The 22713-nt window shown below is 48.9% G+C and overlaps 1 protein-coding gene across 2 annotated transcripts in view; it reads left to right on the top strand.

Annotated features, from left to right (window-relative positions):
• Positions 1-22713, top strand: part of LOC146205403 (protein tiptop-like) — a 431831-nt gene that overhangs the window by 128196 nt on the left and 280922 nt on the right. The window contains exon 1 of one of the 2 annotated variants that reach the window (XM_084590059.1): positions 1760-2048. The exons of the other annotated variant lie outside the window; for it this stretch is intronic. Within the exon in view, the coding sequence (XP_084446185.1) occupies positions 1925-2048 (124 nt within the window). The 5' untranslated portion in view covers positions 1760-1924. Of the gene's footprint in view, positions 1-1759; positions 2049-22713 lie in introns of those variants that run through there. 2 annotated transcript variants of the gene reach the window in all.

Here is a 22713-nt window from a genome sequence, read left to right as displayed (position 1 = left end):
AAGGAATTGAAGACTTAATTTGAAACCCCTGGCTTGGAACACCTCGCTTTTCCACGTCTGCAGAATTGGAGAACCCCTTGCGTATTTATTTGACGTTTCAGCTATCTTTTTTTTTTCTTTTTTTTTTTTTTCACGTCTCCGGGTGCGTATACGTTCGCTTTCATTTCTCCTCCATATCAGAGTGCAGTCACTTGTAGTTGACGTCTCAAACGATTGAGATATTTGAGCTAGGAAGTCGTTTCCTGTGCACCCTTGCTTTGAGCACGAATGTCGTATATAGTTTGAAATGATTTTATCTATGATCACATAACTTAATACATTATTAGTGCTTTTTATCAGGTTTTAAGGCTGGTCATGCTTTACACAACTTACAATAGAGAAGCCCTTGGGTAAAGACACATGCCTCTCTCTCTTTCTGCATTTTGTGCCGTTGCTGGTTGTATGCTGTGCTATCTTTGCACGTTTTGCGTCACGTGTAAGTTAGTATTTTTTTCGCACCATATTGCCTCGACTGAAAGCAACGTTTGCGGGAGAATAAACAGGAGAGAATGGCGATGCATGGGACGCAGCAGCAAGCCGCAAGAGAGGGATGCTTTCCCAAGTCTCTCGTGTGACACTTAAGATACGAGTCTTATCTTTAGCGCGCGTAACAGGCCGATTGTAAACTATGCTTTCTCTTGCGGAAACGCAAGGCCAGGGATGCTTAAGCGGCAGGCATGGCTGCAGGGTAACGATATTGGTGCTAGATGCAGCGGTTGGTGAGAACCGAACGTTTTACGGCATTGGAGGCGTCCACTAGTTTTGCGCAGGAGGAGTCGGGTTCGTCCATCGTCTCTTGTAAACGACAGAGAGCGCCTGTGCGCCATGTCAAGCTTATCGCGGGGCCGTGTAGAAAAACGAAATGTTTTCGCCCCGGGCTCTCGGAACGCGAATCATAGCGAGTGAAATATGTTGTACACACTCGACCCTGAGCCGGTGCTAAGCGATGGTCCGGGCTTGTACTCAGACGCGCTGACGGAACGTCTTGTTGACGCCAGGGAAGCTACTTGTCGCACGTGTCATGGGCGATGGTACCGAACGCTGAGTATGCGCACACTTGCGCAGGCAGCGCCGCGGAGGTCCTAGGATCTCCGGTGGCCTGCCCATCCTCACGGGTGCTTTACGGCCTCCGCCACGGGAGGTCCATCGCGATGAAATGCTCTTCTCAAGGGAGACAAAGGAGCGGCGTCTGGGAAGCTACGCCGCCACGCTTCGAGCCCTCCCTAGTGCTGTCGTACGAGGACTCCTGGCCGTAAAACGTGACACGCCCCGGGTGAGGAACAGACGCCCCTAGCGAGGTCAAAACATTCGAAGCGACATTTATTTGCTGACAAGTTGTGAGAAGCAGGGAACTGGGGACGACGAAGAAATTGAAACGGTGCTGACGTATTGGTTGGCAGGTTTCTGGGGTGCCCTTGTTCTTCATTTTTTTGCGGAAGCTTTTAGGCGGCAGATGGTACCAACCATATCATTCGAAGTTTCACCGAATCAGGCCATTGCTCACAATGGATTAGTAAAGGTTAGTATTATAAAGGTCACGGGCGTCCGGGAAATAAATAACAAATCACCGCGGAGTTTACTATATTTGGTTGAATTAAAAGCTCGTAGAAAAAGCGAAGCTTCCGGCGGCGCCATCTGTCACTAAATTCGCTCACTAGTCGACTGAGTGTGTGAAGTCACGAGACCATGTCACGTGATCGAGTTGGCAGCTATGCTTGTCACTCGACGTGGACGAGCGCGGTGGCGGACTCGGTGGCATTTGGCATGCTGCATTTTGTTGTGTGCGGACAATGTCTGGACTCTGGAGGTGTATCAGGTTCAGCGCCGCGTGTGTCTACTTTAGCGGAAAATCCCCGCAAGTGCGGAGGGAGCGATCACGGATCATATGTCGCTGAAGATGGAGTGCCGATGGCTGCACGGGGGTTGGCCTGTGCAGTGGGCACCCGCAACGGAGGAGAAGTATCTCGAGTGGACTTCAGACTTCAGTGATATGTCACATTCTCAGCACGGTATGGAAATAAGTGTCCTCCCCCTTTATTTTAATGCGAAAGCATTTCTTGTCTCACGAGTGGTGTTACCAGGAACCGTGGGCAGAGCGTGTTGGCACATGTGGCCACGAAATCGTATCCACAGAACCACCACAATACCGTGTCCCAGTCGAGTGCGCTAACCACTACCCTGTGCTGACGTCCTGCGAATGTGTCCGTAACACTTGTCTAGCGTAAGAACACTGGAGAGCGTTGAGAGAAATTAATAAAATTAATAAAAATTTAAAGATTCCAATGCAAAAAAAAAAAGGAAAAAAAGAAGACTACGCGTCTATAGTGTCGCAACAACAGTAGCAATAACGCTAAGGCTGTCGCACTTCTACATTGCCCTCAAAATTTTTTTTCGGTCTTGGCAACATGCCTCAAGAGTTTGTGAACAATTGGTTCTATGGATGGTGTTTCAAGGCCGTTTAATATTTTCTGTTAAAGGAATGCCTGTGTTCGAATTTTTGCGGACACTGCCACATGAAAGTTTCCCAAAGAGGGCTCTCTTAATATAACCATGAGCATCGAGGTGCGGCAACTGCTGAAACACGTACGGTTGGCTGTCCGTCTGTCCGTGTTGCTTCTATACAGCTCACTCGGTCAAAAAGCTGTCGGCTTAGTAGCAGTGATAGTAGTAGTAGTAGTACTCAGTACCGCATGTCGGAAATAATCGGAGGCTGCGTAAAAAAAAATTGTTTCATGGTAATTTGGGGTTATAGTGATTGATGATTTATTCGTATGCGATATGCGATGGGGAGTTAATGAAATCATTGTAATTGGTTCAGTGATGAATTAAACAAATGAAAAAATTTGAAAATGTGCGGTTCAATGGTGTCAAAAAGGCTCAGAATGAAAATCGAGTGCTTGATGCTAATTAGGAAATTAGAGTGTAATTGATCAAATAATCAACTGATAATTGAAAAAAAAATGCGCTCAAAGATATAAACGGCTCAGAATGAAAACCTAATGCATGATGATGCTAATTAGGAAATTAGAGAGTGTAATTGATCAAATAATCAATTCATATTTGAAAAAAAGGGAAAATGCGCTCAAAGCTATAAACGGCTCAGAATGGAAAGGCGGTGTTTGCTGATGCTATATCGGTGTATACAAAAAAAAAAAATGAAAGGAATAGTTGCAAAATAATAAAGGAAATGAAGGCAAAATTACAAAAAAAAAATAATGAAAAGGGGAGGAAACTCCACGCTGAGGTTAAAATGTGTGCCAAGAGGTTTAAGGCGCCGAAGGGCGGGGGGGGGGGGGGGGGGCAGGGGGGTGGCAGAGTTTAGATCCTCCCCCAAAGGTATGACACAACTTTAACAGCGGCCGTCCGCGGCTCGCCTTGCCGATCGGCGTTCGCGTACACACGCTTTGTTATTCGCTGAATCACCAATCCCTTGATTGGTAACTGATTAGTGCCTCTATAATTAATATCGCACGTAATAACTTGCATGCAGTCGTAAGCGGATGCATGTGCGTAATTCAAGACCGACTGAAATCGGCATAATGTCCCGCTCTAATAAAATCGCACGAACGTGCCTGCGTGTCCTGCAGGGGTATATGCATTGTCTGAGTTGGGATCCGAAGGTCCTGGAGGGTTGGATTCCCATCTCACCCTCCCATTTCAATGGCGAGGCGCGAGGTGGCAGCGCCTGCTGATTCGGCCATGTCATGTGGTCTCGTCTCAAAGCAGTGCCCGACCATATCACCTGCCAATTTAACTACAACCTACCATGCAGATCCACACCTGGGATTTTTGCCCACAATGCCAACGCCTATACACAAATTCAATGCCAGATTTTCTGGATAACGGAACCGGTAACGCTTTAGCGTTAAAATGAGGACGTGCTTGAGTCCGGTATAGATTTTTGAATTCGGGGTTTGAAAGAGCTCTCGGTGGACCGCGTTTTCGCGTCGACTATGGACCGGCTGCCTGGTGCGCGTATCTTTTGAGGCGAGCATATCGGCCACGCACCCTGTATCGGGCAACGTGAACCAAAAGTAAAAATGGAAAACCAAAATCTGGTCCATTCATATAAGGCGGGATTGAAAATGAAGCGCTATTCTCAGCGATCGCCAAGAACAGGCAGACCATGTTCTTTTTTTTTTTTTTTTTTTTTTTCCAGTGTTTCCGGACGTTTCCATTTCCAAAATAATATCGGGGTATGGTTGTTCTTTGTTAGGGACCGTGTGAACCGCTGGAGATCGGTTTGGAGTTTCAAAGTGGAATGGATGTAAGCAAGCTTCAATGCAGCTCAAAGTGAAAACATCTGAGGTATGGAACGCGAGTTATCGATATTCGCTGCATGTAGTCAATGTCTCAACGCGGCCTAGTGCTTTATAAGCGGCTTCATTTTGTGTAATAGACCGATCGAGGTAAAGTATGTAGCCCATAATAAATTCGTATGAATTAAAGGATCGCGTAAAAATCAGAAAGCAAGAAAAGACCACGCAATGATCAGTACCTGATGCTGTGTATATGATAGCAGGGTTGGTCAGTGAAGTTAGACAATGAGAGATCCAAGCCGATTATCCAAGTCGCCATCATGCTTGAAGTAATGTGATGCATCTTCGCGTGCTTAGTAAAATCTATGTACAGCTACCCAGATTTTTAACAATATAGAGCGAGCGTCGACAAAAATGCTGCAGAGTCAGCGCCTTGTAAGGGCGATAAGCGTGCAACACAGCTAGAGTTCGCGCACGCGCACAAAGGTAGAGCGTCCTCTGCTGCGCTGTTCCGATCGCGAGAACACACACCCTGCCATATTATCTGTTCGCGAAAACCCGAAGGGCAGTAGGGCACATGCGCAAGAATAACATGCGACGCTTACACATGATTTCCTACTTTTTTCTATTACGAGAAGCAGAGTTAAGATAAGAAAAGTAAAAGAAAGAAAATACAGCAGCACGTGGAAAGAATTGTCTACAATTGGAACCTTCTGATTTGAGCAGCCCTCTGCGTGGTGGAAATACGGTAAAAGAGGCACAAGCAAAGCACGTGTGTTCTACTGCGCAACTTTTTTTTTTCTTTTTTTGCAAACAGATATTGTGGCAGGGCGTGAGTCGTGGTGATCGGAACAGTTTACTAGACGACACCCTACATTCTTGCGCGTGTGCTAACTCTCGCCGTTTTGCACGCTTATCGCCGTTATAAGGCGCTGACCAGCAGTTTGATCGACGCTCGCGCTATATTATTAAACATCAGGGCAGCTGTACGACCGGCTGAAGCCCATCAGGCGCCATTAATGGCGCCTCACGAGTTGGTCACCTAACTCCTAATACGATTGCTCACATTTCATGATTTAGTCTGTTAACAGCTGCTGAATAGCTCCTTCTACGTAGCACAAGTAACAGAGATTTTTCTTCAAAGCCTTTTTTCATGCAATGCGGAAAATTTGCTACGGGCGTCGGCTCGGCAAATGTGCACTGTGTATATCATGAAACCACGAACGCACAGTCCTACATAATTTTTTTTTTTTTTTTTTGCAAACGGTTTGTTGTGTCGGAGATGGAGGGCACCAAGGAATGTGATGTGGTCAGAAACTCAAAATTATGAAAGAACCCCCGCAGTGGTCCCTTAAAAACGTACATGTCATTGCAGCATCTCCTTAAAATTTGCCTGAACCCGGTGGTATACATGTAGCCACTGCAACCCAGGATAACGATAAATGCAAATTCTAATAAAAAGTTCAACCTTACACACATTCTACGGGAGTGCTACAGCGCGCCCAACAAAGGCCAAATGATTAGAAATGAGGACCAATATGGGAGGCGCTTATGCTTATCTCATACCAAGACGACCAGCACTGGGCTGTACAACTGCCCGAAGACGCCGCCTAAGCTCCCAAGAGCTCCTGGACGTGCTGTCGAGGCAGGCGATAAAATCGCCCTTTATTTGGTTGGACAAGTAAAAGTTCTCACTCACTCACTCACTCACTCACTCACTCACTCACTCACTCACTCACTCACTCACTCACTCACTCAATCACTCACTCACTCAATCGCTCACTCAATCGCTCACTCACTCACTCACTCACTCACTCACTCACTCACTCACTCACTCACTCACTCACTCACTCACTCACTCACTCACTCAAGGAATTTCTTAAACTTACATTTTACATTTTAGGAAACGTAGCGCAAAGAAGACAATGACAAAATGAGGGATACACACACGAGCGCTTACTCACAACTGATTTTTTATTGGAAATGCTAACGGAATATATGGGGTACAAAAAAAATGATCAAAGACATGAAATGAAGGAGGTGAATTGACAAAATTGTGGAAAGAGCAAGTCTGGAAAGACACAAAACACGTGAAAAAACTACTTGACAACTGATTCAAGGTATGTAATCTCTACTTTTGTTAAGTTAATGGATGCTTCGCTAACACACTTATCCCCTCCTTTCGTGATATGATATGCCTCTATAACCTCTCTTGTACGTTGATTGCGCGATGTGCCAAGCACGATAGTTTTATCGAAAATGGTGTGGCATTTACATTTCGAGCAATGTTAGGCAAATTGTCTTGTGCTGTTGGGGTTAAAGAATTTCTATGCTCAAAGAGCCGGACATTCAAACAACGGTCAGTCTGCCCTATGTAGTATTTTTCACAAGAAAGGAATTTTGTAAATTACCTGCGTTCTGCACTCTACATACCTAGATTTATGGTTAACATAGCAGCGGTGCTCACTCTTTAACGCTGCCTTTCTTCTAGCCAAAGCACACACACCTGACAATTTCGTGGGGGCTGACATTACTGTGCCTACATCATACCGATTTGCGACATTCCGCAACCCATGTGAAAAACGGTGCACGTACGGCAGAACCACTGGTTTCCTTTTATTGCTGCACAACTTACACTTTTTCGTGTCCTTTCCCTTCACCCAAATCAGGAGTTTATCACATCTGCTACTGATTAACGGGAGCGGATAACCAGAATTACTCAATCTGTTGACTTGATCTAGAAAACTTTTACTAATTCTATGCTCGCAAGATTTAATTAAAGCAGAGCACAAACAAGACGAGACAATTGCATTTTTCACCACTTTGGAATGTCAGGAGCGAAAATGAAGTAAAGGCTTAGATGATCTAGGGTGATAAGCCCAACACACATGCTTATTCCCAAAATGAAGAGATAAGTCAAGAAATTGGACTTAGCTTAGCTTAGAAACTTAGCTTGAGAGGAACTGTTAAAACATGCACAGCCTGTCGAAAGCAGAAAGTGTTTTAAATTCCTCAGTTTTGCCTCGAGTCGAGGAGGAATCTGCGTCGGTTCTGTGCATCTTTTGGAGGCAGGCGCCCGCCGAAATCCTTTATTTTATGCACGAAGGCGGAGCGATGTGAACTATCAGTAGTTTAGCTGTGACGGCTCTCTGCTGTCGAGCGCTGCCACCTCTCTGTAATTTCTCCAACTCCTTCCTCTTTCGTCCGATCGGCGGCGGCGGAGAAGTGCCGACGAAAAGCGCGCTGGAATGCCGGGATGACGACTACACCCGTGGCGTTGCGGGGATGCTAAGGTGTCATCTAGAAAAGATCGCAAGTGACGAGGACCGTAGCATATGGGCTCTATAGAGCACTATAACAGGGGAGCGAGAGATTCCGCTAAAGGAGGTCGAGCTAAGCCCACCTCCTGAGGGACGACTGCCCGCAGCAGCGAAGGTCGTTCGCTAGTTCTGCTCGTCACTGTACACAGCTCGCCTTCAACATTGTCTGCGCTGTCTGCAGCGATGGTCATCTCAAACCCAAGCTCCGGATCACCTCAGTGGCATCCAGATGAAGCCTCGGTACCATCGGGGGAGCGGGTGCATTCATTCCCTGATTCCTGTTCTCCATCCAGATATGAGTATATAAACGGGAAATTATGTATCGTGACGTCCAAAAGGTGACGAAGAACGACCTGCGTGTTTCACACTCATGTTACGGGTAAAGCCCCATTGCATAACTCATATATTTGCCTGACGCAGTCTAAAAGAAGGGCTCTGCTGGTGGAAGGAAAAGCGCTTAGCGAACGCGCTTTGAACTACTCCAAGGTTTTCCTTCGCATACAGCTTGGCATTCCGAGACTGGCTTCGTGCGGCTCTCATTCTGTGGTCGCCTCCGTCAGCAATACGATGCAATGAGGGAAATTTTCTTGGAGCTTGGAGCCGTTGTTGTTTCTTGGAATGTTTTTGCAAAGAGCGTTAAACGCGTTCTTTCTCCGGGTCGGCGGTGCACGTCTGGTCAGCGTTGGTGTGCCCTCGGCGAGCCGTCGCCTCGCTGAGGCGTTCGCGCACCAGGGTGTTGCAGTCTGCGGTGGCCCAGAGTGAAACACTTTTCAAATGCTCTCCTTACTGGCACCGGTTCGTTAGCGAGCTTGCGAAACGTGGTCAGTCGAGGCACAGTGGTGTGTAACACCTCTCGGGAAAGCTGTGTCCACGCCTCGCTTCTTTCACTTTTTCTTCTACTTAATAAACAACAACGCCCTTCTCTGCAGGCAAAGCCGGCTGGCTCATTTTTCCACACGCATTACGCAAGTGGTGCCTGAGCCGCGCCTGCACCCGTTTGCGCGCACGAGCGGCGGAATGGGGGGGGGGGGGCACGAGACGAAATTGTATAGTTTCTATAGCCTCGAGATCGATTGCGCGCGCACGGCGCACGCAGGCCTGCCTGCATATACATCGATGCGTTTTCTTCCGGGAGTTTTCGTGTTTTGACCCGATATTAAACAGAAAGGCGAAATTGGAGGGGGCGGCGCGGCGGCTTCGCATTCCGCATTCGCCAGAGCGTCTCTCGGAGGCGGCCTGGCGCATTATCGGACTGCGAACAAACACAATAACGCCAGAAGCGGCGGGCCTCTCCCCCCCTTACTTCTCTCCATCGTGATCCTCCGGCGGTGTGAGCGCCCCGGGTCCCCTCGCGGCGGCGGCGTCTTGTGGCCGCGCGCACAGGATACGCGCACCCTTTATGTGTGTGCATGCACGCGCGGCGCGAGTCGCGCACGTTCCTTGGAAAGCAGCGCGTCCAAATGAGATAATAGAGCAATCTTCAGATCGAAACCGCAGGCGTGAGACCCGTTCTCGCGGCGGGCGCGCAGGGACGGGGGGAAGGCATTTTCCTACCGGCTCTTTGTTTCCCCTTCCTCTCCCCCACTCAACCTCTGCCCGTGCTCGGCGTTCGCGTATTCCTCTTCCGATCCGTGGTTCCTCCTTTCCCTCTTCTTAGAAGAGAGAGAGAGAGAAAAAAAAAAACGAACTTTCGATTCTGAATGATCGGAAGAAAAGATGCGAGGCGTGCGAGATGAAAGTTCAAGGAAATAATAACAGTGGCGAGAGGAGTCATAACAGCGATACGAAAGAGAGAGAACAAAAATAATAGTCTGGTTGGGAGAGTGGCAGCAAAGAAAGAGGAGATGCTTGCGGAGAAGCAGAGTCGCGCGCAGCGCCCACAGCTTGGTGACGGCATTGTTTGTAAGTACGGCTGTCTCCTTGCTCGGCATAACGAGAATCGCGCCGAGACGCACCGCGGGAGGGACCGATGCGACTACGCGCGCGGCTGGAGATAAAAGGATGCGCCCGCAGTGTTCGGGATCTGTGCATGAATGGCAACGAGCGATAATAATCGCAGCAGAAATGACAATGCCGGAGACGGGCGAGAAAGAAGCGCCGAAAACCTGCGGGCGCTGAAGGCGACGGGCTTTAAAAGAAAGCGCTGCGCAGGAGCGCTGCATACCGCCTGGAAAGTACACGTATAAGCTGCTGCATCTGTACTCCAGAGGATTCGTCGGCGGTGCGCATTCGATATAAAGTGATAGAAAGTCGCCCCCCCCCCCTTTTTTTTTTTTACCTCAGCGGCGAGGTTGCTCCTGAGTAAAAGCGGCGCGTATCACTGCGAGTGCTAATTTGCTGCTCCACTTGGTGTATGCTCGTGACAAGGTGGCGTGAGCCAGCGCGCTGTTGACATACATGCCCGTTGCTTGGATTTGTTGCCAAAGGGCTAATGCGCAGTGGTTTTAACGTCATATAACCCTAAAGGTCCCGCTACTCACGGAAATCCGGCGTTTGGCGTTGTGAGCAGAAAATCCCGTGCTTGGCGCTGGCAGGTGGTATTGAGCCTATTTACTATCAGGTTTAGCAGGCGGCAGTTGTGGCAACCCTGTATTGTGTAGACGCCATAACGTTGGGCGGTTCGAAACTAAAAGCACCCAAAAAATGTTTCCGACGCGTTTCGATGCCGGTCTACCGGCTTCCTCCCTGCTTTACGCCGTTGATTTATCGGACACTTGAGACGTCGTTTGCAACGCCGTCCAACCAGAGCTCGAATGTCACCGACGCCGTGTCAGGATTCGCCGGAGGCCCTCTCTCTCTTTCTTTCTTTCCCCCTCTCCGGTGTTGCGTTGTGCGTGCCATGGTTGCCAGTAAAGCTGAAAATGACGTCACGTGAATAATCTATATACGTGCAATGGCCGAGCACTGATTCTTAGACGGTTTGTGCGACTTAACGAGACCACGTGATATCGAAAGTTGGGAGGGGTTGCCAATGGGGAGTTGCTTATTTGAGGTTGGAAGGTGGAATGAGAATCAACCTCTTGGATGCCGAGTAAGGCACGCTACACCTAGGCTGCAGAGGTACGTTCTTTCAGCTTGGTTAAAGCAGGCCTTTGTATTGTCGGATGGTAGCCTATGCTATTGCGTCATACCCTTAAATGCCCAGCTTAAGTGTCCCCCATAATTTTCCTGTTGTCTCTTCATTAGCCTCCACCCCGCCGGGGTGGCGCAGTGGTTACGGCGCTCGACTACTGTTCCCAAGGACGCGGGATCGAATCCCGGCCTCGGCGGCAGCTTTTCGGTGGAGGCGAAAAGCAAGGCGCCCATGTGCTGTGCGATGTCAGTGCACGTTAAAGAACCCCAGGTGGTCGAAATTTCCGGAGTCCTCCACCACGGCGTCTCTCATAGCCTGAGTCGCTTTGGGACGTTAAACCCCACAAACCAACCACAAACCAATATTCATTAGCCTCCGTCTTTTGTTTACTTAAATCAATGCTTAGTTCGCTTCATGGAGGTGTTTCGAAGCCCTTGTATGGAGGGGATAAGCTGTGAAATTAAAGAGCAAACTCGCTGCCTTCAAGGGTTGTTTTAGCTGAACGTCGCTCACAGCGACGGGAAATGAAATCTTCAGGGAAATGAAATACGAGTGTTTATTCACTCCTTTCATTCCCATAAGATTGCTGCTGCATTGTCAGGTGTCAAGAGCTGAACAGAAAAACTCTATAGCAATGCAGTCACCGCAGAGGGTATAATTATTGCTCCTAGCAGTTCTTTAATCACATAAAAAATGCAGAGTATAACTCAGTTAATAAACTTCTGCTTCTCCCTGAAATCCGTGCACTGTTGGACCTGCACTAAAGGGATAACAAGAAAACGACACATTTCATATTGGTTTAGTGAACGTGCAAGCGACCGTCAAGTCGTCCAAGGTGAATTAAAAATGCTACGTTTGCAATTATAGCGTCCGCAGGCACACAGAAGAGCCTTCGGGCGAAACCAGGGAATTTATTAACTACTGAGGTTTTTTGGAGCATTTTGAGTCAATGATTAGAATATATGTCCAGTCGTCTCTTCATTTAAAGGAACTTTTTTTTTCCCCCTGATGATGGCGGACTCCACATTCAAATGAATTAAAAAAAAAAAAAGACAAAAAGTGCTGCGTGGCGCGACGCAGTGAGATCGTCACGAACGTCACTTCAATTGCAGCCGCAAAAATAAAACTGCACAAGGCTGCACGATTTGGCGGAAAATTGTTAGAACGGAAGGAGGACCCTGACAAAAAAATATTCGAAAAATCTGATGTCGCCCTTTAAGCATGCACTATAGGATTTCATCAGTAGTCGTGTGTTCGTTCTTCGTGATCTTTAAACGAGATCGTTTTTCACGAAAACTTAAAAAAAAAAATGAGTGAGACACCAAGACATGTGAAAGAGAAGCGCTCGTTTATATATTTCGCATAAAAATGTTACATCGCTTTATATAGCTCGAGGAGTAATTCCCAGTGGGTAAACCATACACTTTCAGTCGGCTGAAGCTGTATACGATTAGGTGAAATAAAGTAGCCGCATCGTGTCAACATCACCATTATTATTATTATTATTATTATTATTATTTTTTTTTTTAGTATCTTGACCACAGGGTTGATGCATGCAGCTGCAATGGTCTTTGCTGGTGTCGTATATGTGCGGTGAAGTGTATTACGAAAATCTGTACCTGCTGTGTTTGCATGTAACGAAAACAAAAAAGTGCTCTAAAACATCGGACGCACACGGCTTCTTGAATCATTATAAACGACTGGCTTTCACGCGTGCCTTTTTCCGGACGGATCGCCGAACGGGATGGTCGAGACTCGGCAGTGTCTAGATTATATACTTCAGGCTTGCTTTGACATTTGTTCTCGTGCGTGTGCAGGTGTCTTTCATTATGAGTCAGTTTTTTTTCCTGCTCTGGTTTAGTCTGCTCTTGTCCACTATGTACGGGTACACGGGTTGAACTGGGGCGTTTACTTTCCGCTTTGGCGAATATGTGCCGACTGTTATCATCACGTGAGAAGGGACGGTGTGTGCAGTACCAGCGTCATGTCAAGCTTAGACGCGAAATAGAAATAAGGCGCCCATTTTTTTTTTTTTATTAGCTCGATGCGTTATAGAGAAAACAGAAATGTGCATACAGTTTTCTTTCCTCCAACCCTGGCTATACGCCTTCATACGTCATAATCGCTATAGCTTGGCTTCGACGTGTGGCCTAACGCGAGGAGAGGTGTAGCGGTGCCTCCAAAATCACTGTGAACGTGGGATTGGCGACCTCGTCGGTACACGGCGCGAGGTGTGGCCGATTTGCCGTTTGCTTAGAGGTCAGAAAACTGGGATCAGGTGTCGTGGGAAAGCTCGTTTTCTGTCCGATCCACTTTTGCTTAACGTGGCTCCCGCAGTTCACGCTAAGAGCAGCGCGCAAAACAGTCAAGAAAAAAAGACCAAGCGCGAATTGATGCGTTTTTTTTTTTGTTCTTTTTCTTTCCCCCGCTCGAATGCCGTAGCTGCAGCGGGAAGGTTCCGGTATATCTACACACGTGCAGAGAGAGCGACCGAGCGCCTGCGCGAGGGAAATCAAAACAAAAGGGAAAGGAAACGGGTAGAAAGAAGAAGTCGAAAAAACAAGAAAGAAAAAACGCGGTGGAGCGAGCCACGAAGGGGGGGGGGGCAGCGGGCAAAGAAAACCGATGAAAAACCGCACAGTCTGGATCGGAAAACGTTGCTACACACCAGCCGAGTCTTGTGTGCTTTGTTTGCCAACGCGCGGGGAGCTCGCGGCTCTGGTTGTCGTGTTAGTATAGGATCAATGTTGGCGGTTCTCTTTGTACTCTTGCTTACGCTGGCTCTTGCCTTTTCTGCGGCCGGCTTTTGCGGGGGAAGTGGGCGACGCGGGGAGAGGGTAACTCGTTTTGTAACTGGCACTGGGCTTCTTTTTTGCGCCCTCTGCGCGCAGCTCGAGATTCATGGCTCGCTGCTGCGAGCGCTCGCGCGGGCCCTCTCAGCGCCGGGATCTCTTCGCTCGGGCCGCAGTCCGACTTCCGCTGCTCCTTTTTAGGGCCGCGGTCCCGCCTGTGGGTGCGTGGACCGCCTGGCTCGTGCCTCGGAGTTCCCGGAACTCGACTCCGACTGGCACCGAAAGGACAGCTGTGAGAAAAAAAAAAAAACAATTCTGGCGGAACTGTTGTTTTCGAAACGTTGAAGAAAGCGTCCTTTCGGACACAAGTGCAGCACTTCCGTGAAATAGTGGCACTTGGTCCGGTGAGACTTCGACTCTTAGTGGGCGCATATTTAGTGACGATTACGCAGCCTGATCGCGCGCGGCAACAACAGAGGCAAATCAGCATCGTAACCTGCTCTGGATTCTTTTCCGACTACTATATATGTTATATATCACAAGGGATGACACGTGCTGACGCCTCAGAGGCTAGAAGCTGGGTTTGCCTGCTTTAAATACGCTGTGTTTAAGCTTAGAAATCTGCAGTATACTAGAATAAAAATGAAGGTATAAACCGCCGAGAAGCGTAATTTTTGTAACGCTTTTAAAGCGACATTGGAGACTACTTCGAGATGGTCTAGATTAATGGACGGATGTTTGCTAATGGAAGAGGGGCCACTTCAACAAAAAAAAAAAAAAATTGTTTTTCTTTTTTTTTTTTTTGCAACATAGAAAATAGCGGGAAATAGTGGTACCGCCAGCACGGGCCCGGGCCCGGACCAGACACGTTCCACAGTAAAGCGTGAAGTAAACAGTTCACTGTAAATATAGACCTCTGCTACACGAATAAATTACTGACAAAGAGGCTCATAACACAGTAACGCGTGAAGGATTTTTTTTTTTTTTTTTTTTTTTTTGACACAAGACGGAGTGATAACGACGCATGTTTTCCGGTCGCCTAGTGCTGAGTGGGAAAACCAGTGAGCCACTGAGGCAGAGAAGTCTTCGTAACATGCGCCGGTGTGCAATCTTAGGTTCTGCGCATGCTCGGGGTAGTAAGTAAAGCCGCGTTCAGACTACAGTCGCATCCGTCGTAGGTGTTTTATTTATTGCAGTGCGCATAGCTGCTGGAACTCTTGTTTACGTAGCTTGCGACCGCGCTTGTTCACACTGGGTCGTTCGGCAAGATAAGTTCTTGCGACCGGCCAATCACCGCTTTGGGTCTCGCATTCTACCAAGCGGCTGCTAGCGGAGGTCGAGGCTCTTCAAGCTCGAAATGAGCTTATTATCGCCTGTGCGCTCAACCAACGCAGACGAACGCGTGACAAAAGAATTAGGGTTCGTAAAAGCGTGGATAGCGCATGCCTGTCCGCATGGTCCGAAAGTGGTCTTGTGTGCCAGCTTTCGTCCTGGCGCTTGGCAAATACTCTATTGGCAAGCGTCTGATGCCGCCGCCCCGCAACGCATGGTCGAAGGAGCAAGGCAGCATCTTTTTTTTTTTTTTTTTTTTTTTTTTTTTTTTTTTCGACAACCCCCGCTTGCACGCAATTCCGGCGTGCTGTCCGCCTGCATCCGCGCTTGCGATATTCAGTTTACCAGTGCCCCGGAGCGATATTGGAGACGGTTCGGGGCGGCGACTCAAAAGGTCGTACTACTGACTCCAAACAATGTGGTGGGGCGCGCGACAGACTCGGAAACGTCCGCGCAACGCGTCCCATTACCTCGTCCTCCTTCGGAAGATGCTGTTTTCTTTTTCTCTTTTACGGTGAGCTTTTTTCAAACATTGATGGGTCCGCGCCAGCTCCGTTCTGCGGCCCGACCGCAACCTCGCCACGCATTGGCCTTTCGCTGCAGGCCAACTATTTCCTCACTTGTCAACGGAGCCGATGGGCTGCGACAATGCACTGGGACGAAGCGGCCATCCCCCGCTGCCATAGCCTCACTTTTCTAAACTAGGAGAACCCTTTGATAGTTGCGAATTTGTTCCCACATGAAAAAAAAAAAAAAAAAAAAAAGCACTTCTGCTTTTACTCAGCGCACTGGAATTCTGCAGCCAGGCATCGTTTTGCACTTGTCTCGGTGAGATTCCAACCACTTGTCTTGGAGAACCGGCCTCTGCCGCCCTTCTTTTTTATGAGAGGCTGATAATCACACAGCGGAGAAGATTCCGCACTGTACATGACCAAGCTGCGGGCAGGCACAATCACCGACACAACACCAATAACACCGGCGACCCGATACGCTGTGGGAGTGCAGCAGTGTTGGACAATGTCGCCTGGTAGCTGGTTTGCGCGCGAAACCTGGGGGGACCGGAAGCCCCGTAACCAGAAGCCCCGTGACCGGATTAGGAAAACCAAAATGGCTGGGCCCATTGGTCGCGCAGTAACAAACGTGTCTCTGCTAGTCGTAGGTCCGCCGACATTTACGCCCAAGCTGGCTGCAGACGTTGCGCATCTTATTACGTTTTTTGCGCTTACGCTTACGATCCTCAAGAACGATCCGATCCGTACGTAGCGCACGTAGTCTGAACGTGGCTTACATAAGCCAACCAACTGTAACGTTTGTCTCAGCACTCACCATGGTTTAATTTCATCCATGACGCTGCTGTAACGCCCCTCAGAATACTTCAATTTACAACATGAAATCGAAAACCAGATATCAGCCCTCTATGTACGCGGTCCAAGCCCGACCCGGACCCGCCAATTTGAGCCCGGTCCATGCTTTCGGACCACTCCGAGCCCGTGTAGTGCTTCGTGTCCTCCCATTCCTGGGCAGGGAGGGGGGAGCTGTGCACGTCCCTTACTTGAAGGCACTGGTCGTGCACGAGCATGTTTGTTAACGTTGCTTTGCAGTAGCGGCGCGGACTGTTGCGAAGGAAGCAGCTCCACTGGGCGCCCATCAGTATATACGCTGCGGCAGCCCACCGTGCAGTGCATGCTTACGTGATCAGCTCGCGGAGACCCTCACCCACTCCCGCTGTTGTTTCATGCCATAATTCTCGTTCTTGCTCGCAAACAGTTTTGAGAACCGCGCACACTGTTCGCCCAGCCGGGCAATGAGGCGCGATAAATAATTGAGAGCTACGCCTGCAGGCTCTGAGGGAAACAATGACTTTATTCCGACTTCCGCCTCTCGATTGTTTCACGTTTTAATGGCGGAACGTGTTTATACCTTGCGGTTGTTTGTGGGAGAGCAGAGGAACGCAAAGTGTGAGAGGTGAAGGAAAATACTCTCTCCCACGTTTGCTTTTGTTACTTCCTTCACCTTTTCCCCCGGTGTCTTTGTGCACTTCATTTTGTTACCTTTCTTGAGCTTTTAGTTTCGGCGCGTTCATCATGGCCCTGAGCAGAGTGCGTCACTTTTCTCGCTTTGTTCTCTCCTCCCTGTCTCCTCTTGCCCTTAGCGGCTTGATTTATGAAGGCTCATTATTCGAGCAGCCGGAGTGATCCCCAGCGGCGCCTTGGGAATTTTCTCCGTACGCTCGGCGGCGCGCGTGATGGCGCAGAGTCGTTCTTTTGTTCCTGCTGATGCCCCTCGGACACTGCATATTTCAGCCCCGGTGGTTAGCGGCTTGGAAATGCGCTGCGTGGCCGCGACAGCGAGCAACACTGCCCTTGCTTTGCGAAAGGAGCTGAAGCCGTGAAGGTATCGCTGAAACGATAGGACGCTTTACAAAGTGACATGCATGTAAACGTTGCGGATAGATGCTCTGTTTGCACAGGCACTCAGAATTTTCACTCGCGTCCCAAAATTTGCTCCGTCAAGTTGTTATAAAAGAAAACGTAGGGGGGGGGGGGGGGGAGGCGGTAGCAAACTATGATTAATCTGGTTTAATCGTACAAAAGCACGGTTTTGAATGATTTAGCTGTGCATTTAGCGTTGTGAGGACGCTAGAGAGGCAGTGACGAGATCATGCGTTATGCAAGATCAGTCTTTTTTGCTTTCCTTGTTCTTGGGCGCAATGCTCCTGAGGAGGAGAACCGTGATGTACTCGTAAGCTGGCCAATTTGCCAGGATCGACATATTTATGAAGTTCTGCTTTAACCAAGTCGTATGACAGTACCTGCGTGGCCTATAGGGGCAGCGTTTTGTTCAAATGTATTGGAAGGCTGCATCCTGGTTTCAATCGGGATGCTCTATAGTTGGTAGCGCTTGCTAAATAGGAAGGCGCTCGAAGATCACGCTAAGGCAAAGGAGCCTTCGTAACATGCGCCGGCGTGCAATCTTAGGTTCTGCGCATGCGCGACGTATACTGCACCAACTCCAGGTTCTCGCCTTATAAGGCAAGTCTGTAATTGTGGCTCGAAACAGTTACTGAATGAAACCTAAAACGGAGCAACCGAAAGAGTTAGTGTTATTGTGTTCTTGCCGTTTGTACAAATATCGCCGATATCCTCTCATTAGAGAGATCTACCATAGCGGAGACGTACTGGCACAGACACTGGTATATTGGACACCCGCTGCGCACTGTACTCTACTGCACTGAGGGGAGGGGGAAGGTATGTCTACTGCGCCTGCGTAGGAGGGGTCCGTTAAACCGATATACGTGTGCGTCACACTGTGGTGCAGCGGTTAGGGCGTTCGACTTCTGTTCCTGAGAGTGCAGGGTCGAACCCTGGCCGCAGTGGCCGCTTTTCGATAGAGGCGAAAAGCAGGGCGCCCGTGTGCTGTGCGATGTCAGTGCACGTTAAAAGACCCCAGGTAGTCGCAGCCTTCTATTACGGAGTCCACCATAACCTCAGTCGTTTTGGGACGTTAACGCCCAAAAACCAGACAAAACCAACCTGGTGCTTCGGCATACAGAGATGCAGCAGAATGAGAACCACTGTCTTCATTTCTCTTTTATTCGGGTCAAGCCCGTAATTGGTCACAATCCCTTACGTACCATAACAAAGTGTAATTTATCGGCAGAATGATTGATAGCGCATGGTGATGCTGTCCGTTTCATTTTGGCTTTTCATTTTACTTCCTGCTCTTGTATCTGCAATATCTGCTTATATATTTGTTCCACATGGATCTAATCTCCAGTATGAAATAAATTAATAAAATAAAAGTTTGAGGACCGAAGGAGGAGTAGCTTTTATTTCTGCATGACTTTGTATCTACTTGAGAGGCGATTTTGTTCAGTGGTATACGACTAACTTGAATTCTCACATCTAGAACAGAGACGGCAGGAGTTGCGGAAGGGTTCTTGAGAATGAGGTGTGGGTGGGCGTTTCCTTTCCTTTTTTTATGTATGGATTCCGACAATACGCGCGCGCTGAGCTGAGGGCACAAGCCCGGCTGGGGCAGACGTATCGTTGGCATCCAGGAAAAGGGCTACAAATAAAGCTTGTTATAAATCAGGGTTATAGCGACACGGCAGATAGGTGTTCCGTTTCGGTCTTTACGTTAAAGTTGACTGATGAACGTAGTGAAAAAAAAAAAAAAAAAAAAAAAGGAGGTGGGAAGGAAGGAGAGAAAGGACGAAGGGCTGCTCAGGGCGAGGGAAAGCTCGAAGCAGCGAACAAGACGAAACTTAGCCCGTGACGACTGAATATTTCACGAGGCTCAAATATGGCGGCCGTTAGCGCCTGGGGCACCCACCAGGGGACCGGGGATCGCCGTGGAGCGGATCCTCTCTTGAGACCTCCCCCCTCCGCGTCCGGGGCGCTGTGGCCTGCTAGCGCCGATTCGGCCGGCGCGTCGAGAACCGCGCTTTAAGTGGATACCCTGATCAAAGACTCGCGTCGTGTCTCATCCGGCCTCTTTTGTGCCTGCCTGCCGTGCTTCGTTCAGAGCTTCCTTTTAATTTTTTTCTACGCACCCCTCTTTATTTTCTTTCGCCACCTCCGGTTCGCGTTGTTTGGCTTCTTGGAGGAACACATTTCACCTCTTCGTCCTTGCTCTTCCCCACCTTCCCTTTTCCTCCCTTGTTATTCTCCCTTAATGTGTACTTTCGTTCCTTCTGTTTTCCTTTAATTTTCAGCTTGTTGCCGCACTGCGTGCAAACACGTTTCGTCGATTGCGCCAGCGGTCGGCTCTGCTCTCGTTTGCCGAGCTCACCTCTCCTCTCTCCGTCGGTCGTGGTCCGCTCAGCCGAAAGCGCTCGAAGACGCGGCCTTTCTGATTTGGTCCTTTTGGAGCCGCGATTTTGCGCACCGGGACGACGAAAGTGTTGAACTGCCGTTGTACGTCTTAATGATGACGAATTCAGGTGCTGCCTACACGGCTGCCCCCAGCGGCGCACGAGTCGGTACAGCGGGAGTGGCTTCAGTGATTATTGGCTCCGAGCTTGGCAGTTCGAGCCGGAGAGGAAATCCTGCACTTATAATTCAGCGCCCCGATTTTCCCCCAATGCCACGGGGTCTATCTTCTTCCAGGAAGCACGTGCAGCCGCTGCAAAGGAATTAAAGAAAAAAAAAAAACTTTGCAAAGGTGACGGAAGGTGCTGTTGAAGGCAGTGAAAGCGCCACTAGCGCTAACCGATTATGTGGCGATAATTCACGGTGACGCCCAGCGTGATGGCATGGTGCCGTTAGCCGAAATATTCAACCACTGTCGCTCAGGTGCTGGGTTTGAAGAAAACTTCGCTAGCAAAATGAATAGGGGACACGTACATGGGATTTGCGATCTTTATTGCAAGCGAGGTTAGTTTCTCTTTCTTTCTTTCTCTCTCTCTCTCTCTCTCTCTATATATATATATATATATATATATATATATATATATATATATATATATATATATATATATATATATATATATATATATATATATATATATATATATATATATATATATATATTGCAAGGTAACGCGAAGGTCGGGCTTGGCGGATCAGGTGTTATTGGAAACCTGAAACCCTGGTCGCACACTGTAGCGAACCACACTCCGCGATGACGATGGGTATCTACAAGAGAGCGCAGGGTGAAGATGAAGCAGCACGTTCACCCCTCTGAAAGATGAAGCGCCACACAGTGCTCACAAATATATATATATATATATAATGTAGGTATGTATATAGCGCGGTTTCAGCGAATAAACTGCCGACGCTCGCATCAATACGCATAGAACGAAACAGTTAAGTTAAAGCCTGGTTGTTCTTTCTGACCTTTCAGCAGATCGCGTTTACTCAGAAGGATCGATCAAGAATTGGGATGCAGAGAGAGCTTTTTAGATGCTTTTTTTTTTTCATTTCCAAAAGTAATAAGAGGGGAACTGAAAACAGAACTGAAGGTAATGGACTAAAAAAAAAAAATTGGAATGCACGCGGGAGAGCAACGCTGTGTTGTCTGCAGTCAAATAATATGGGGAAATTTAGTCAGAAATTTTGAATGGCGCACAAGAAGATCTGCGGCATGTCCCAAGTATAGTGATGCCAAATGATAATAAGATCGGCCTGCCGAACTAAGCCTATATAGCTCCTGCAACGGTAGGATTAAATGTTTGGTGATCGTCTTGTTCTTCTTTCAGAGCAGAGGAGTATATGTGTAGTGTAGGCTAAATAGTCGTATCTCTTGATACATGGAGCCGGGTGTTCTCAACGCATTTTGGATTCAGACTGATCGCAGCTCGCATGTTCTTTGTGACGATGCTGTTAGGGGGGGGGGGGGGGGTCTAAATTATGACTGAACGTATCTATCGCCCTCTTATGATGGTGAACGAAGTCTTCGGGAGGTACCGGCAAATATCAGCAAGCCTTCTAATGTCATAATATCGGGAACATTCGTTGTTTGACTATTTACATCGAATCGGCGTTTTTGTATTTGTAAGTCTCTGCCACCGCAGAATGCCCCTCTGACATTTAATTCGTGTGTCTCGTCTTACTGTATTAATGCAGTTCGATGGTTCGATAGTGATGCCGATGATTGCAATTTCTAAAGTGTTTTGAGAGCACGTTTCGCCAGACTGCTTTTTTTTTTTCTCGTGATAAGGATATTTATCCTTGGCGCATTATCGTACATGCTAGCTGTCGTGAACAAACGCTTATCTCATTTTCATCGCCGCCATCTGTCGCCTTGCAGCGGCGGGTCATCAGTGTACGGAAGTTTGTGTGGTCACTGCTTTTTTTTTTATTTATTTATTTGGAGCCTAATGCTGAGGTGGCCGGATGTAGCTAAACACTTAGCAATTCGTACCTCGATAACTGGTGCTTGCGTGGGATGTCGTCGGCGGAAGCCTCGAACTGCTGCCAGGACAGCCTTCGTGGCGCGCTGCGGAAGGAGTAGCGAGACAGTGCCGAGCCCAGTTGACGATAAGGCCCCTTCAGTACCCGTGACGCGGACAGGCGTCCCGCGTCGGAGGCGGCGCACACCGGCGGCGGGCAAGGGCTGCGTGCATCGGCGGCAGCCGAGCGTGGCCCAGCTCACACGAGGAGAACTCAAGCGTCTCAGGAGGGCCGCCGCGACAGGAAGCGGGCGGCAAAGCGTGAGACAGTGTGATGCAAACTTTTCTAGGTGTGAGAGGGACTGCGCGGCGTCCAATCGTGAACCAAGACTCAGGAAATGGACGGGGTTGCTGTCTGGGCCGGCGCGTGGCCTCATTGCAAGTCCCGCAGAGGAGGCGCCCGCTCACACCTGCCGTGCTTTGACGTGAAAGCCGTGCCTGGCGTGCAGCGCGGTGCCTTCTTCACGCCCAAGGACAGCGAAAATGGCCACATCCAAAAAGCGGTGGGCGTGTCCTGCTATAGGCGTGGTTTCTCGCGCCGAGTCGTGACGTGATTTTTGGGCTGCGATGTTGCCTCGGCCGCCGGACGCAATCGGCCGTCAAAAAGCCCGCCCGCCAGGCCCCGACGCCGGGCCGAGCGTTGCCCCCTCCCTGGCGGCGCTCCCACCTGCGCGACCGCCACTCGTCAGGCGCCTGCCTGCGGGCAGCGTATGTTCGAATGAGTCGCAATGCTGCCTGCTACATGAGCTGGGGAAATATACCCGGATATCTGGCGCTGGACCGAAATTTTGTCTCTTCCTCTCTAGTCCTGGCCTCTGAAGGGTACGCAGTGTCGACCAGCTCTGACGGAAGAGCACTGGACGCTTTCTACTGATTAGAGCTACTTCCGGGTGTGCAGTTGCAGAAGTACATACCGTTCAGTTGGTTCCAGTCAAATGCAGTGGCGTTAAAGGAGAATGTCACTGGAAAAATAAATGGAAGCATGCTGGAATAACGCGTGGGC

The sequence above is a fragment of the Amblyomma maculatum genome, chromosome 1, assembly GCF_055883805.1.
Source record: "Amblyomma maculatum isolate TAMU_Amacu chromosome 1, ASM5588380v1, whole genome shotgun sequence".
NCBI classification, from domain to species: domain Eukaryota; kingdom Metazoa; phylum Arthropoda; class Arachnida; order Ixodida; family Ixodidae; genus Amblyomma; species Amblyomma maculatum.
This window is presented reverse-complemented; position numbering and strand designations above follow the sequence as displayed.